We start from the raw sequence: 17,338 nt of genomic DNA on the forward strand, positions 1-17,338 counted from the left end.
TGTCCTATATGCAATTAATTCTATCCCGATGTTCCTATAATTGGCAGTGAAACCCGCAATCAAAAGCTATTACGCGTGTTCTTATTTTACGAATTCGCTCTCTTATGATGATATCGTATTCTCATGAACCCTCAGTCACTTTCGAAATTTTAAGTTTTAAAGAGCATATTTTTTGCAGCTTGACTGAACATAACGATGGATATTCATTATCATCCTTTCTCTTAAGAAAATATTTGCAATAGACGTGTAATATAATATAGTTGTGTAATAACAGTTACATGGCAACCAGCTTTTCAATGGTCGTTCATTTTTACTACAAGCCCGCGGTTTTGGAAATATTTATGTAGTTCTTTGCTTAGGAAATAAATAAATAAAATGCTTAGCTTTATTGCTCCCATTGAAATACGAGATTGCTGTTTTCTGCAATAACGACGAACATTTTTTTTTTCTCCCAACCTCTTGCTTTGTCCTTGGTGTATTACAAAGAGCAATTGCATTATGTTCTCTGCTTTCGTATTGCATGATTTAAACTTAGTCTTTCGTCACGGAACTGACGTTTTTTTAACTGTTGTGCATACGGCAGGACTGTTTTGGAAATAAGATAATTGAGGTAAGCTGAATTTTTAGCCTTCATTCAAGATAGATAATGTGTTACTTGTAGTGGAAAAAAAAGGTTTTCTGTATTACAGAATGACCAAATGCTGTGTGGTTGTTTTGCTCCTTATGAAAAATGTAACACTGTTGCATGTGACGCATCGGATTTATTTAGTCTTTGTTGTCATATGTTCACGTGGTTTCGGAAACACGTAATGTCAAACAGAAGTAGGCACGTATATCAGCAATCAAATGTTGCCGACTTGTTGACTAACCTAGCTAGACGATTAATTCAGAGCACAGCAGTGCTCTGAATTAATCGTCTATTAATTCAGAGCACTGCTGTGCTCTGAATTAATCGTCTAGCTAGGTTAGAGAATAAGCTAAAACATTGGAGAAGGTATGGGCGGGCAACCATGATAATATTAGAGTTGGAGAATGTTAGTTATAGGTACAGAAAACGGGAATACAAGATGCAGAGTTTGCAAATAAAATAATTTAAAACATGCATTCGAAAAAACAAGGCGCTATGTATGGAAAGTAATGAATTTTATCCATAAAGAAATCTAGATACAATGATATTATCGACAGCACAGTATTACCAGTAAACATACGAAAAAGCAATGAGGTGCTTATTTCCATACATCCTGATCATACCATAAACTTATTTACTATTTTTTCACATAGAAAAAGAGTGTATCCCATTTTAGACAATTTTCAGGGTTGGCCTCTTGTTCTGTTCCTGTCTCCCTCTAGTAGGTGAAAAAATTTCTCCACATCCTCAGATAGTATACATACCTTTAGTCTTTCCTCATATCCAATGTTCCACAATTTGATACTACCTTAGTTACACATCGTTGGCCATTTCCAAAATCTCATAATTACTTCAAAAATCAGGTCATGAAATCTGCACACAGTAGTCCAAATGTGGCCTGATGAGGGTTGTGTTATGGAACTATAACCGCTTTATTATATCTACAGATCAGTATCCTTTATACCATGATAATCCCTACAGTGGTGCACCCAAAGGAGGGGGGGAAGGACTCTTTCCCCCAAAGAGAAAGAAAAAAACATTAGAAAATTTTCAAAAATTTTTTCCTAATTAAAATTCTTTTTTTTTTTATTTATTTATGTTGTGTCATGTCTTCTATTTCTTTGCTACTTATGAATTAGCGATCATTGCAGAACTCAGTCATAGGTCTTATGCAATGCATTGTGTGTATTCTCAAATCATCTACTCAACTCAAACCCCCCCCCCCACACACACCAAGATTAAATCCTGAGTATGCTACTGATCCACTATGTTGAATTCAGAATTCTTACACTATAGTTCCTAAGTTAGTAGTTGGAAGGGGACCAATCATTCAGTGCTGTTGGCACACTCTCCCTTGATGAGTCTTTGAACTCCCTGGAGGTGTCAAATAATAATTAATTAATTAAATAAATTAAATCAATTAAATAATAATTAACAAATAATTAATTTCCTTATTTCCAAGACTTATTTCCCATCCACTCCCTTCATTCACGAAGTACGCTAATTGAATACACAGCATTGAAACCTTGCCTTCCTAATTTTAAAACCTTGCACTTTGCAATCACAGAATATTTGGTCACTCATTAGCAACTTGGTAGTTGGCTCATACTTCTATTCATCTCTGCATTAATGATATGACTAGTTTGGATGATGACCTAGCTGCTAACTTGCTAACCCATGAATGTTATCATGGATTCTGGCATTGTTGGCTGAATGGTTGGAGAATAAACCAGCAAGCAGTGGTTAAATTCTAAATGAATAAGCTCCAGGGCTCCTAAAGTAAGGATCATAAATGTGAGGCTATTGCTATATTGTCACAACATTTTTTAAAATTTTAGTTATTTATTTATTCTGGTGGAGTTAAAGCCATCAGGCCTTCTTTTCCACATCACCAGAAACATTAAATAGAAATACAAAATTACAAATTAATATAATACTTCTAACATATTATTATTATTATTATTATGTGACACCTCCAGGGAGTCCAGACTCGAGGGAGGGCACCTTCTAACATATTAAACTTCTAACATATTAAAAGATAATTCAAGTTAAGATAAGATAATTACATTTAAGATAACATTAGGTTATATGAGTGATGAAAAAACAGTATTAAATTCAGCTTGTTACGTAAATGCAGAAAAGCAAAAAAATGGAAATGCAATAATGATGAAATAACTCAAATTCCTTAGTAAATTTCTAATTTAACTTATTTAGACTGTAGAAACATTGAACAATCATTGTCTTATTGATCTGAATGAATATGCTATAAAATAATACTATACTTTTTAAAGATAAAGTTAGACAGTGTTAAATTCTGAATGAAATTGAAATTAAATCCATTTATGTTTCATTCAGATTTAACATGCAATAACATTCCCGGGGCCAATATTGGTATATCAGAAGAAATAAAGCTAATTGTAAATTATAAGCAGCATTAGTAATTTAAGTAAAACTTGTCTATGCATCATGTTGTAAATAATTATTGTAAACTTAAATATAAGGAGACAATAGGCTTCATTTCGGCGAAATAAACATCTTAGAGTTTCTTATTTGGTTTTAAAACAATGTGGGATTTAATATCCCCTTAATTTAAATAATTATTGTAAATTTTCGAATGTTTAAACTATGTGGATTTTGTGCAAATACTTATGTACTGCCGGGAGAAAGATAATCGGATTAGGTAATGATGGCCTGAAACTAAACACGTGCACCAAGTAGGACGCGCAGGTGGGTTCCCTCTGTAAAGCACGCCAGGGGAGAGTGTGGTGCTAGGTGCTGGAAAAAGTAAGGTGTCGTGGAAAAAGGGAGAGAGCAGGATGATGTAGGGAGGAAACATCGGGCATGTGATTTAAAAAGCGTAGCGGCGCTAGTTTGTGTCTTTTTTTTCTCTTCCCCCTGAATTGGAGTGGTCATCGAGATAGAGGTCGTTGGAGCACGCTGAAGTGTCTATGGCAAGTTTGTCGGTCAACGAGCAGCCCAGCAGAGCGGAGTTCTCGATCACTGCGGAGATCAATATGCCATGCCGAGCCAGTCGACCTGAGAGCGGCGATCCAGTCTTACCTTTTGGCGGAGATGTGTCTAGTCCGAGTCCATCAGGCAAATAGTGCAGATGAAATCAATTAAGAGAACAATCAAGGAAACGCGAAGTTCTGTCGAGATGTATGTGAAGGTCGAATAATTCCCCAGCCTTTGGTAATGTAGAATTTTGATCTGTTATATAATTGTATTGAGGGGAACAACCTGTAATTGTAAAAAGGACTTTAGGTTTATAATGTTTCGATTAATGAAAGGACTTTAGAGATTGTGCTAAAGGAAGTAGAGGAACTTTAAGTTTTGGATGGAGGAATTGTTTGGAAGCTCGTTGAGATAACTCTGTTATTGATAAATGAATGACCTTTAGCATTGAAATGTGTAAAAATGGAAAATTGACCTGTGATAGAATTTCCTACTTGAAATAATATTTTAACACATTACGGGAGAATTAGAAATTTTAGCTGAGTATACTCATTCCCTAAAGTTAGTGCAATTCCATGTCAGAGTTTGTTCATAGAGTGTAAATTGCCTGATTTTGTAATTAAATGTTTTTCTTTAGTATTAATTGATGACTTGCCTGATTTCCTTTCTATTGCACCGCTTATTAAGTTAGAACCAAGGTGGGAGGTAAAATACAAGGGAAGCTACGACTGTGAAATGAATTTTAGTTATTTGATGAATTTAGAATTTAACGACAGTGCTTAAGAGATATTAGACAGCATACTAAACTGATTTCTAGTTCCTTGATTTTGCATTGTTCAATAGTCTAGGATTTAGGGTGGCGCAGTATATCCATTTGTCTTCAATCCACGTGAACTACTCTTAAGAAAGTTTAATGGCCCAGATTAAATATCGAGACTGCATAGGAATTATAGTATATTAACTTGATGCATTGAGCAAAGAACTTTTATTGAAATTAGGCTAAGAAAATTATATGAGGGAATAAGTCAGGATTACAGGGTGTTCGGGATAAATTTGACATATTTATAATTAATTATATTTTTCCGTAAGTTACATGTATTAACACACACTTCTCTTCATTTAAAAGTTTGGACCCTTCTTCATTCATATACAAGATGTCAGAAAGGATGGATAGCTGGAACCCACCTGAATCATGGAAGAGAATAACTTGTATCATGATGATTCGTGCCCGCCATCAAAATAAGGATATTACGACTGCTGCCCAATGCTCCCTGAATACAGTAAAAACAATCAGGCATGAACTAGAGACTTGCAATGGTGACTACGAGGATGTAGCAAGAAGAAAGATCCCTAGCAGACGATCTGATTGCGTTCGTACAGCAGAATTCCTCGCAAATCTGCAGGAACAGGTGTTGAAGAACCCTGGCATTGGAATTCGGGCTTTGTTCGTGGAGTTGCTAACTGTAGTCAAGCCCTGGATAACAAGGGTAGCCAATGGTAGGCCGTATGTATGGCAGCAGGATTCGGCCCCTTGCCACACCTCTGGGAAAAGTCAAAAATGGTTGTCTGAAAATTTCTACGACTTCACCAGTCCAAATGTTTGGCCTCCAAACTCCCCAGACCTTAACCCCATGGATTATTTTGTATGGGGCGCAGTTGAAAAAGACACCAATCGCACTTCCAGTAATACAAAAGCCCAGTTAATGGATAAAATTAAAACAGTTTTTGCGGCCCTTCCCAGGGAGACTGTAGCATCAGCTTGTTCGAGGTTCCGAAGCAGAATTGAAGCTGTGATCGATGCTAATGGTGGTTATTTTGAGTAAATCTTGTTGATAGTATTGTAATTAACTCTGCCTGTAATGTTTTTTTGTCAATTCATTAAATTTAATAGATACAAAGAAGATTTTCTTTTTCCTTACGAAACTGTCAAATTTATCCCGAACACCCTGTAAGATCATAAATCACGACGTTAGGAGAGAAAATAATAAATATTACATACAGACATATGCATTTACTCATATCAGAATTGATATTAATATGAGATTTTATATAAATTAATATGAGATTTTAATTAATATGAGATTGATATTAATATGATTCTTTTATTAATATTTTATTTATTAATAAAATTGATATTTTTAAATATGAGTCTTGCACTGGGTCAAGTTCCTAAGGAGTGGAAGTAGGGCAAAATTGTGCTGCTTCATAAGGGAGGTGATAGAACTTGAGCATCAAATTATAGGCCTATCTGTGTGTCAGGTGTTGTGGTTAAGTTGTTGGAGAAGCATGTGAGAACTATGACCTAGAATTGGGTTGACAACAATGGTATTATCTGATGGTATATTTGGTGGACAACATGGATTTGCTAAAGGGAGGTCATGTCATAGTAATCTACTTATTACAATAAGGTGACTGCTTCCTTGGACAGAGGAGAGGGATACACAGTAATATACTTAGATTTTTCAAAAGGCTTTTGATAGATTACTGCATGATAGTTGGTAGTCAAACTAGAGTGGATGGATGTTAGATTATTATTATTATTATTCATGACACCTCCAAGGAGTCCAAAGACTCATCGTGGGAGGACACCTACAACTGTCTCAACCATTACACCAAACCTCTACTACGAATCATCTCCATCAACACCATCTACTGCCCACCTCCACCACTACCACAACTAGTATTTTTTGTCTGTAAATTGCATGTGTTCTGAAGGGCCGATTTGTCTGTATGCGGGATGAAAAACCCGAGTTTCCGGGAGAAAAAACCCTGCTACCTCCGTATGAGATCGGCTAACTCACCTTCAATTGAAATCGTCCAGATAAAGATTCCTCCTGTCACGACGAGAATCGAACTTAGGCCTATTCCAATCGAAGGGCACAATGTACCGTTGTTCTTCCAATTGCGCTACAGAGGTGCTAAAATGAGATTAGTGCATTGGATTGGAGACTGGCTATCTGATAGGTATCAGCAAGTTGTGTATGGGGGAATAATATCCTTGAAATGGAAGGTCATTAGTGGTGTGCCTCGGGGGGTCTGTTTTAAGGCCACTACTGTTTAACTTGTATATTAATGATATTGGCGAAGATTTGGATGGAGATATTCAGTTATTTGCAGATGATGCAAAGTTGGGAAGAACACTTATGAAGAGTAGAGAAGATGTTGTCCTAAAAGAAGACTTGAATAAATTGAGTGATTGGGCACAGGAATGGGGATGCGAGTTCAATGTTGCAAAATGTAAGGTTTTAAAATTTGGAAAACAAAGATGGGATGCAGAATTTATGCTTGGTGGAGATATATTGTCAGAGGTAGAGGAAATAAGAGATCTTGGAGTGATAGTGGATAAGGATCTGAAATTTAGGGGACACATTGCCAAAATTGTGAAGACATCACAAAGACTCCATATCACAATGATATGGAGGACACTGACTTGTAGAAGTAGGAAGATTCTTGTTCCATTGTATAAGGCTTTCATTAGGCCACACATGGACTACTGTGCCCAGATTTGGTCACCGGGTTTTCAGAAGAATGAAGAGATGTTGGAAAGGGTCTAGAGGCAACTGACTAAGGTAGTTTCTGCCCTCTGGAATGTCAAATATGAGGAAAGATTGAGAAGATGCAATTTACAGAGTCTAGTGGATAGTAGGAAGAGGGGAGATATGATAGAGACCTACAAGTTAGTAAGGGGTTGTTATAGGATCAATGTTGGAGAGTTTCTACAGAAAACAGTGGGAGATCAGGGGAGAACTGGTAGTCATCCCTGGAAATGGTATAAAGAGGGTGTGAGAAGCAGGTGTTTTGCATGCAGAATTGTGAATGATTGGAATGCCTTGCCTGAGAGTGTGGTGTCTGCAGAGAATTTGAGTGTGTTTAAAGTGCAGTATGATGAGCTGTGTGTATGATAAGAGGACCTCCTAGATGAGTCTTTGACTCCATTGGGTCTTGGGTGATAATAATAATAAATAATAATAACTAGTGAAATGTACAGGAAAGTGCACAAAAAGTATCGGGACTTCTTATCCTTAGTTAACAGTTGCAGGAGGTCTACAATAGTTTCCACAAGGCTTCCTTCGATTTGTCTGTCTCTGCATCAAATCTCTTTTTATAATATGCAAGGGCACTGTTTCTTCCGTGGGACTTCCAGCATTTAACATATGGAAGAGGATCCCACTGGGAAATTGGTGGACCACAACTACGGTATTTACTGTCAGCAAAGATGAGACATTTTCAACCATGAGCACATTTCTTGTTGGTGTCATAATATTGTTCATAATGTTGAACCCACGCCTGCACTCTGCATTTCTCACTGGTATTGTTTCAACACACTTCAGAAGTTTCTTCATGATGTCTGACACATGCTTACCTCCACTGTGCTTAAAATCCTTATATGATTGAATGAACTCACAATAACACAGGAAAACAAATCGTACAGATCTTGTTCACCATAGTCCATGGCAATATCATCTGGCCAATGCTCAGGTAAAACTACTTTCATTATTTCTGAGTACTTTGTGTCCTTATCTGTCATGCACTGACTTGTCAAATTTGTGATTATACTCTCATAAAATTGTCCTTTATTTATTTCCATTGTGTTGTTCCTACCCCCAAATACTTTCAAGGGAACTCCTTTGAATTGATTTGCTTCTATAACTTTCTGAACTTTCCTCCAGTAAATACCTCTTCTCTCTTTGTGATCTTTAAATACTTCTCTTGTTCTGTGCAGGAGTTGGTTTGCTCTAGGTAATGTCACAGTTTGTTTTTGCGAAGATTCTGAGAGGCTGGAAAGCTTAGATAATACATCCATCATTATTCCTAAATTGTTTATGAAGTACGTTTCTTCAAGTTTACTGGCTAGCCATTGAAATGTCGCTCTTTCTTTACTATCTTGATTTCCATGATGAGCTGCATGTGCAAAGAAACTGTGCAATGATGCATAGTTATTCCAAATAGAATTCACAGCCCAAAAACTTGATGCAACCCAACAAGTTGAGTTACAAATTTTTTTATTCACTGGGTCTGAGCCCAGTGCATAAAAAAGTTCTGGGGCTGGTCCTGGAGGACCGTGGCTGAATTTAACCATTGCCAACAGGCTATGGCTAAATGTTTATGGATATTTGTGATTGTCTTTAGGTAGGAGGTCTCTGCTTATTGGAGGTCTGAAGTGGCTTGAAATGGTTCAATTTTGGTCTCTAGAGCAGAGTTTCTGGACTATATAAAAATATAATATTAATATAAAAAAAATTTGTAGCCTGCCATTTTTACAGCCTTTTGTGGTTGGGAGTCACATAAAAATGATATATATATATATATATATATATGTATGTATATATATGTATATATAACTAAGTTGTTAATGAGTGGTTTGAAAGGCTGCCTGCTTAAAAAGATTACTGGTTATTATCAACAGACCTCCATAGAGTCAACACACTCTCAGGCAATACATTCCAATCACCCAACACTTTCCATGCAAAAAATCTACTTCTCATTCCCCCTTCCCCTTGCTCACACCCACTTTATTCAGTTTCCAGCAATGGCTTCTTGTTCTCCACCTGTCTCCAGGTATTCTATAAATAATCTCATCCACACTAATTTGGTAATTACCTCTTACCAATTTATATATCTTGATCATGTTTCCCCTCTTCCTTCTATCCACTAGGCTTTGTAATTTGCATTCCCTCTCTCTCTCTCTCTCTCCTCATATTCCACATTCTAGAGGCCAGAAACCGACTTAGTCAGTCATTTCTGGACCCTCTCTAACTTCTCATTATCCTTTTGAAAACCAGGTGACCAAATCTGTGCACAGTAATCCATATGTAGCCTGATCAAATTCTTATACAATGGAATCAAAACATTGTTACTTCTACATGTCATTGTCAGTGTTCTCTGCATCATTCCCATAATCCAGTGTGTTGTCCTCACAATTTTCACAAAATGGCCATGAAATTTCAAGTCTCTATCCACCACAACCCCTAAATCCTTCATTTCCTCTGCCTTCTCCAAAATATTCCCTCCAATTCTATCTATACTTTGCTTCCCATTTTTGCTTCCCCAATTTTAAAGCTGTAAGGCTTTAAAAATAATTGCAACATTAAACTGACATCCCCACACACTCACCCATTCAGATAGTCTATTTAGGTCCTCTTTCAAACCTACAACATCTACTCTACTCTCTACTTTTCATAACTCTCCCCAACTTTGCATCATCTGCAAACAACTGTATATCACCATTTAAGTTATTTCCAATGTCATTTGCATACAAATTTAACGACAATGGCTCTAAAACAGACCCTGGGGTGACTTTCCTCTTTTGGGATATCATTCCCTTATACACAACCTGTTGATACCTATCAGGCAGCCAATTCAGTGCACTAATCTGCTATTCAACCTCATCATTACTGATGTGAATTTAAGTGGCATGTAATGAAATATGCACATGAGAATTTTTTTAAAAACAGCATGTTTAGATAATCAAAATAAGAGACTTTGCAAAAATAAATAAATAATGCTATCAAATTGTTAACTCTGAAATTTTTACTTACTACATTTAGTTGCTTAAATTCACACAGAAAATTATTTAGATTTTTTGAACACTTAGTATTTTTTTTACAAAGTTTTTTATGATGTATGGGAAATTTTAGTATCATCCTGTGTATTTCAAGTAAGAACTCAACAATGTTAGAATATCATAAGGAACTTTATTACGAAAGGATGTGGTGCCATAGTCTTCAACATTTGCTAGATATTTTTATGTTGTTGTTTTTAGATACAAATACATTTACAAATTTTTTAAAAGTGATTTATGAAGCTTTGTTATTTCTAGCCACCATCCATGGATGATAATCAAGATGGCTTATCAAAAGGAACAAAGGAACAAGGACAGAAGGAAGCTGAAGGAAACGTATCAAAGCAGAAAGATGATTTTAATTTGGATTTAAAGTCAGGCATTGGTGAAGATATAAGCAAAGATGAAAATGTACATATGGAAGTACCATCATCTCCTGTCACTAGTTTCATGTTCGCTAATATACCTGGTAACTTGTCTATTTATTTTCCTTATTTTTATTTATTTTTTATAATTTTTCATTATTTTTATCTTAGTTTTTAATCAATACCTGACATACAGAAAACATAAGTTATACTTTTAATCTTGGAAAATTTATTTTTTATATATCTATATTAAAAATTGTTCATGAATAAGGGACCTAATTTATTAACACCACTCAAAATTAAAAGATAGTTTAGTGACACATAAGTAGAAATTAAGGTCTGAATAATGTGATTTTCCTTTCCTTTAGTCGCCGACTAGACTCGAAACCAAGTCTTCCTTCGTGCGGCCAAGCGCCGTGGTTGGCAAACGCCACATCCACTGAGCTACACAGGCTTTTTTTTTTTTTTTTTTTTTTTTTTTTTTATAATGTGATTTTTTATGATTTTTTTTGCTACAGTTTGCAGTAATCATGAAAATTCACCAAAGTTAAAACGTTATTGGGTTTTCAAACCATGATAAGGTTAAGTTCTTGGAATTTAATAACTCCTTATCACTAAATGCAGATAAATAAAATTATCCGTACTCTTCATTTCAATCCAGTCTCCTCTCATATTTTGGTTACAGAGTTTTTCCTCCTAGAAACTTAGAGTGTTTTTTCATCTTGTTAAACAGGTAAATAGCAACCATACACAGTTATCATATATAATATGCTGGCCTCAGAATTATTTAGAAAATAATGGAATCTCAATGAAAACATAGGAATGGGTGAGATATGATTTATGTTTATGAAAAAGTGCAAGAGAATTGGCAGCAAACATGAGCAGGCTGTTTAAGTCTCGATACTAATGAGGTTCCAACTCGATTCAAATCATCTTTGACTTCTGCTGATACTTTGTTTGCATCATTCATTACACTTCCTCCAGCAACAACCTTTCCAAATGACTCACTCCAAAACCATTCAGATGCAATCCATCACTCTTGTACAGTTCCATTCATCATGCCCATTCAAAAAATGCATACCTTTCTTTTCACACATTTCTGCTAACATTCCATTCAAGATCTGTGCTCTCTGCCACAACTCATCATTTTCATACTTTGGAAAAACACAAACTACACTTCCTACCATGTTGTTTTCTTTCACTCTCCTCAGTAATCTGCTGATATCCAATGTCACTTTCTTCCTATGCCAAGCCATATCATTCATCCCAGTCACAATCACCAACTCCCTTGCATGCTTATTACTGATATATACAGCCTTTTTTATTTTTGTTTTTGGTATATTTCTCACAATCCTGCTTCGTCTTTGTGTTCTTTACTGAAAACTTCGTGAATTGTTGTGAATGGTCAACTTCCTTAATTATCAGCTGCTGCCAGTCATCTATTTCTACTGTATCTTTTTCTATTTCTACTGTAACAAATTTATTTGTCATCAGTTAGACCATATATTTGAGTGTGAGATTATAAGACTTTTAACTTAAAGACAAAGCAGATATTGTTTGTATTCCCCGCGTATGTTAATCTATACCTTCAATTAGTTGTGGCTTGATTATTGATCACTTAATTTTATGCAGGTTTGAAATTTTCAGGATAGTGCATTGACAGAATCAGTCCAATGCGTTGTTCACAAACCATTTAATTAAATCAAAAGGCATTATTTACATCGCCTGATTCACGCCTCAACATACGAGTTTTTTGAGATATGAGCCGCCATCACTAGGTCAATTTTTTGCCTTGAGTTATGAGCCAGAATTTGAGATACGAGCCTGCTTCGGTGACGTCACAACCACCACTCTGCTCAGATTCCTGAGTCTTGCACGTTGTTCAGTTCACATGTTTACCTCACCGCAGAAGCATTTCTGTCGTGTTAAGTTTTAATTTTGTGTTTTTTTTTTGTATGTACAGTAAAAGTTAATTTTTTTCTTATAACCATGAGTCCAAAGAAGGTGAGTGTAAAGAACAGTGGTGAGAAAAGGAAAAAGGTGATATCCATGGAATTAAAGAGTGAGATAATAGACAAACATGAGCAAGGCGTAAGAGTAATAGACTTGGCAACACAGTACGATCACACTATTTCTACGATATGTACTATTCTGAAACAGAAGGACTTGATAAAGGCTATAACTCCAGCTAAGTATAATAAATTTAGTTTAATCCTTTATCCAAGTGTGAGCAAACAAAGTTTGCACCTGAAAGTATCTTCAGGACTGGGGTAAACTTTGTTTGCTCACACTTGGATAAAGGATTAAACTAAATTTATTATACTCTAACCAGGTGAAATATAAACTTTCAACATCTTTCTCTAAATCCAGAGTAATTTATTAAAAAAGGGTGGCAATGCTTCTGCCTGGTATCTCCACTTGGGCCTGGCTCCCACTGAAGAGACCTCAATAAAGGTCAAAACTAGTCTGGGTTGTGGCCCTTCCCTGAATGCATAACAATTAGACATATCCGCAAGGAGATGTGTTTTGCATTATGGTAGATACTGAGATAGGAGTGTTGGTAGCTTGCTCCACCTTTGCAAGGCATGCCCTGGTGTTGTACCACCTTACCCCAGTCCTGAAGATACTTTCAGGTGCAAACTTTGTTTGCTCACACTTGGATAAAGGATTAAACTAAATTTATTATACTCTAACCAAGTGAAAAATAAACTTTCAACTCCAGCTAAGGGTGTTAAAATTATTTCAAAGCTACGCAACTCTGTCCATGAAAAGATGGAGAACCTGCTGATTTTTTGGTTGACAGGGAAGCAGCTCGCAGGAGACACTGTGACAGAGACTATAATTTGCGAGAAGGCACGAGCCATTTACACAGATTTGCTTCAGCAGACCCCAGATACTTCAGCACAGGAGGCTTCACAAGAGCAGTTTAAAGCCAGTCGTGGGTGGTTCTAAAATTTCCGAAAAAGGACCAGCATTCACTCTGTTGTCAGGCATGGTGAGGCAGTGAGCTCTGATTCTAAAGCAGCTGAGGAATTTGTAAAAACCTCTGCTGAATTGATTGAAGCCAAAGGATACATCCCTCCAACAAGTTTTCAACTGTGACGAGGCAGGGCTCTTCTGGAAGAAGATGCCAAGCAAAACTTACATAATGGCAGAAGAAATGAAGATGCCAGGTCACAAGCCCATGAAGGATAGGTTGACCCTCACACTGTGTGTAAATGTGAGTGACAACTGCAACATCAAGCCGCTGCTCGTATACCACTCAGAAAACCCCAGAGCCTTCAAGACACATAAGGTTTTAAAAGAAAAACTGCAGGTTATGTGGAGGGCAAACCCAAAGGCGTGGGTCACCTGGCAGTTTTTTGTGCAGTGGGTCAATTTGGTCTTTGGTACTGCCATTAAGGAATACCTCGAGGTCAATGACTTACCCCTGCAAGCCCTTCTCATTCTTGACAGTGCTCTTGCCCACCCACCAAACCTTGAGCACGACATCCTTGAAGAGTTCAACTTTATAAAGGTTCTCTACTTTCCACCCAACACCACCCTTATCCTCTAGCCCATGGACCAATAGGTGATCTCCAATTTCAAGAAACCTTTTACCAAACACATGTTGTGATGCTGCTTTGAGATTACGGAGAGCACAAACCTCACCCTTCGAGAGTTCTGGAAGGACCACTACAACATTGTCATATGCCTCAAAATTATTGATATGGCCTGGAAGGGTGTTACAAAAAGGACCTTGACCTCTGCATGGAAAAAGCTGTGGCCTGAGGCTGTGGCTGAAAGGGACTTTGAAGAATTTAGACCTGAACAGGAAGTGCTGGAGGAGATTGTGTCCCTCGGAAAGTCCATGTACCTGGAGGTGGATGAGGGAGACATCGAAGACCTTGTCACCGCACATTCCGAGGAACTGATGATGGAGGAGTTGACGGAATACACATGAAGCAACATACGGAGGTTCTGCTGGAGATTGGTACAACCGCAGAGGAGGTTATCACTTCAAGTGAGATAAAGAAAGTGTTGGCAATGTGGGAAAAAGTTTTGGACTTTATTGAAAAGAAACACCCTGAAAAAGTTGCAACTGGTCGTGCAGCGGCGCTATTTAATGACACTTGCCTAACTCTTTTCAGAAACATTCTAAAAGGGAGGAAGAAACAAAGCTCCTTGGACAGGTTTCTATTGAAATGCCCTGTGGATGAAAGTGATGAAAGCGTGGCAAAAAAGAAAAAAACTAGTGAAGAAGAAAATTAAGTTAAGCAAAAGTGAAGTGAAAGAAAAAATTAATACCATACGCTTATCGGCTCCGCCAACATCTGTTTATTTCTTTAGATTCTCTTTTACATGTATGTATGTACAGTATTTGGTTTTATTTTGCTTGTATACAATATTTGTTCATTATAAATACATTATTATAAAATAATTGGAGTGGTTTTTTGGGGGCTGGTACGAATTAATCTCATTTTAATTAATTTCAATGGGGAAAATTGATTTGAGATACAAGCATTTTGACTTACGAGCTCAGTCATGGAATGAATTAAACTCGTATCTCAAGGTATCACTGTATATACAATTGCATTACAATTCTTTGTTATTTTCAATTCTTCTTAATTCAAACTTAGTTATAAATTTCTTTCTTTAAAGCTAAATGACAATCTAGATTATCCTGCTAGATGCACGTTCTTTCTCTTAAATATCACATATCTAAGTACTGTACTTACAATTCTTGATCAGCACTATCTTTTTTTTTTTTACACGAATCTTTCGTTCAGACGAAACTGCTTCTTTTCTCTTTCTTTCTGCTAGATTGTTTTTGATCTCCCGTCAATTTTCTTCTTTGTCCAAGTCTTTGATTATTCTATGCCCTCTCGGACCCTTAATATAGCAGTAATGTGCAGCTCTTTCCTGGCGAGACATTCTAACAATCGGCATAATACTTCTTGTAGTGGTGGATCCAGGTAGGAGAAGATTGAGAACCCTAAGACCTATGAAGCTTCTCTTTTGATTACTGACATTGGACCTCATGTAGCAGTGGACCCAGGCAAGAGAAGATTGAGAAACCTAAGACCTATGATGCTTCTCTTTCGATTACTGACATCAGACCTCATATGGCAACAGACCCAGGTAAGAGAAGATTGAAAAACCTAAGACAAAGTCCTTCTCGATGTTTCGCCTTATAAAGGTCTGGACTTACGTTGTACGTATGCTTGCATCTCTCAAAACTTCCATATCATGTATGGACATCTGAACATGATGACGTCATACTTTGTGCGTCTTTTGAAATTGCCATATATGGACAATGGTTAACAGCATTGTAAAAATTCGATGTAGCTTAAAAATATCAAAGCACTTTACATCGATTTTTTTTTTACATAGGTCAAGTCCCATGAGAACTTTAAATAACCTTGTTTCTTTCTATGTATATTTTGCAAAATATTAATGTAGCTAACCCTGTGGGAAGTGAATGTATTTACTGTTTTAACGTCAATAACAAAGGCAATGCTTTCCCAGGGGAACTTTGTATATGTATATAGTTATGTGTAAGAGTGCAGGAAAAGTTGTTTACTAGTTTTGTATATAAGAGTTCTGCGCAATACCTTTAAAGATAGTATCTAAGAGTGCCGCTAGGTTTAGAGAAGTTTCCGTGTCCCCGAAAGGAGAAGCAAAGTATTAAAGAGTTCCGCTAGTTTTAGAGACAAGTTTCGGAGGAGAACAAAGAGCGGGTTAAACTTAAAAGAAGATAAAAGAGTCATGCCGAATTCTTCGGAGTTTACTACCCTTAGTGCAAGGTTCCGAGATCGCAGAATAAAAAGGGACTGAGCCAAGCATAAGAGGCTTACCAGTTCCAGTCGCTAGAGAGAGGACTTCCAGACGTTGCCAAAGAAGGAAAGGCTTCCAGATGCCAGAGAGAGGGTTTCCAGACGTTGCCAAAGAAGGAAAGGCTTCCAGACGCCAGAGAGAAAGATTCTGGTTGAGAATTGGCGGCAGTTTCAGTTTCTTGGAGATGGCAGTGTGAGCTATTGGAGACCGCAGTTATCCAGGCATTTTCGGCTAGCCCAAACAGAGGAAATAAGGCAATGTAAATTACCCTAAGCAACTTTTCTCGGAAGATTTTCTTTTTCACCGTGGGAGAACAATCTTTTCCTGGTCACTGTCCACAGCCCACTATTTTCCTGATGCGATATTACTGAAGCCAGACATCCTGAGGAAGCTCAAGATCTGAGATGAAAGAAATGCCATAAGACTGTAGTGAAAGACTTTTGACTGAATGTGCGATGCAGAGTCTTTTGTAAGTTCAAACCTTTTGTATATTCCCTCTCATAGTAGGTTGTAGATGGACTTTTAAGAGATTGTTCAATAGTAGTAAGAAGTGTCATTAAGAGACTCGATTGGCATATTGGAAGTTGATATAAAAATTGTAAAGATAACTTAACAGAGAGTTAGCTAACCTCTTTGCAAGTAAACTAGAAGTTTAATAAGTTGAATTTGTAAGCAGAGAGTAAATAAGGTTGTGAGTTAAAGAAGTTAATTAGTGTTAAAGTAAATAGGTTATAATTTATGCTAAAGATTTTATAAATATAGAGAAAGCAATCTCCCTATTATTTAATTCATGTATAATTTGTAAATAAATATGTTTTAATTATTTGTTAAAAGAGTGCTGACTGATCTTTTATTTTACAACTGCACTGTTCTTAAATAAATCGGACTTGTGAGCAGGAAATAATTGCAATAAAAATGCAGTTCAGTTACTTATGAACCATGACTGTTAAAGTAAACATTGATGAAAGAAACTTCACTCGTGAGAGAGAGGGAAATCTACCGGAAGTTTTA

At 36.7% G+C, this 17,338-nt stretch overlaps 1 protein-coding gene across 2 annotated transcripts in view; it reads left to right on the forward strand.

Annotated features, from left to right (window-relative positions):
* Window positions 1–252: 252 nt before the first annotated feature.
* Window positions 253–17,338, forward strand: part of LOC150097854 (T-complex protein 11-like protein 1) — a 202,108-nt gene continuing 185,022 nt past the window's right edge. For both annotated transcript variants that reach the window (XM_090406253.1, XM_090406251.1), the window contains exons 1-2: window positions 253–610; window positions 10,404–10,614. In XM_090406253.1, the coding sequence (XP_090262379.1) occupies window positions 10,413–10,614 (202 nt within the window). In that variant the 5' untranslated portion in view covers window positions 253–610; window positions 10,404–10,412. The remainder of the gene's footprint in view (window positions 611–10,403; window positions 10,615–17,338) is intronic.

Source organism: Typopeltis vanoorti, chromosome 16 (assembly GCF_054136105.1).
Source record: "Typopeltis vanoorti isolate ZY-2024b chromosome 16, IOZ_Tvanoo_1.0, whole genome shotgun sequence".
NCBI lineage: Eukaryota > Metazoa > Arthropoda > Arachnida > Uropygi > Thelyphonidae > Typopeltis > Typopeltis vanoorti.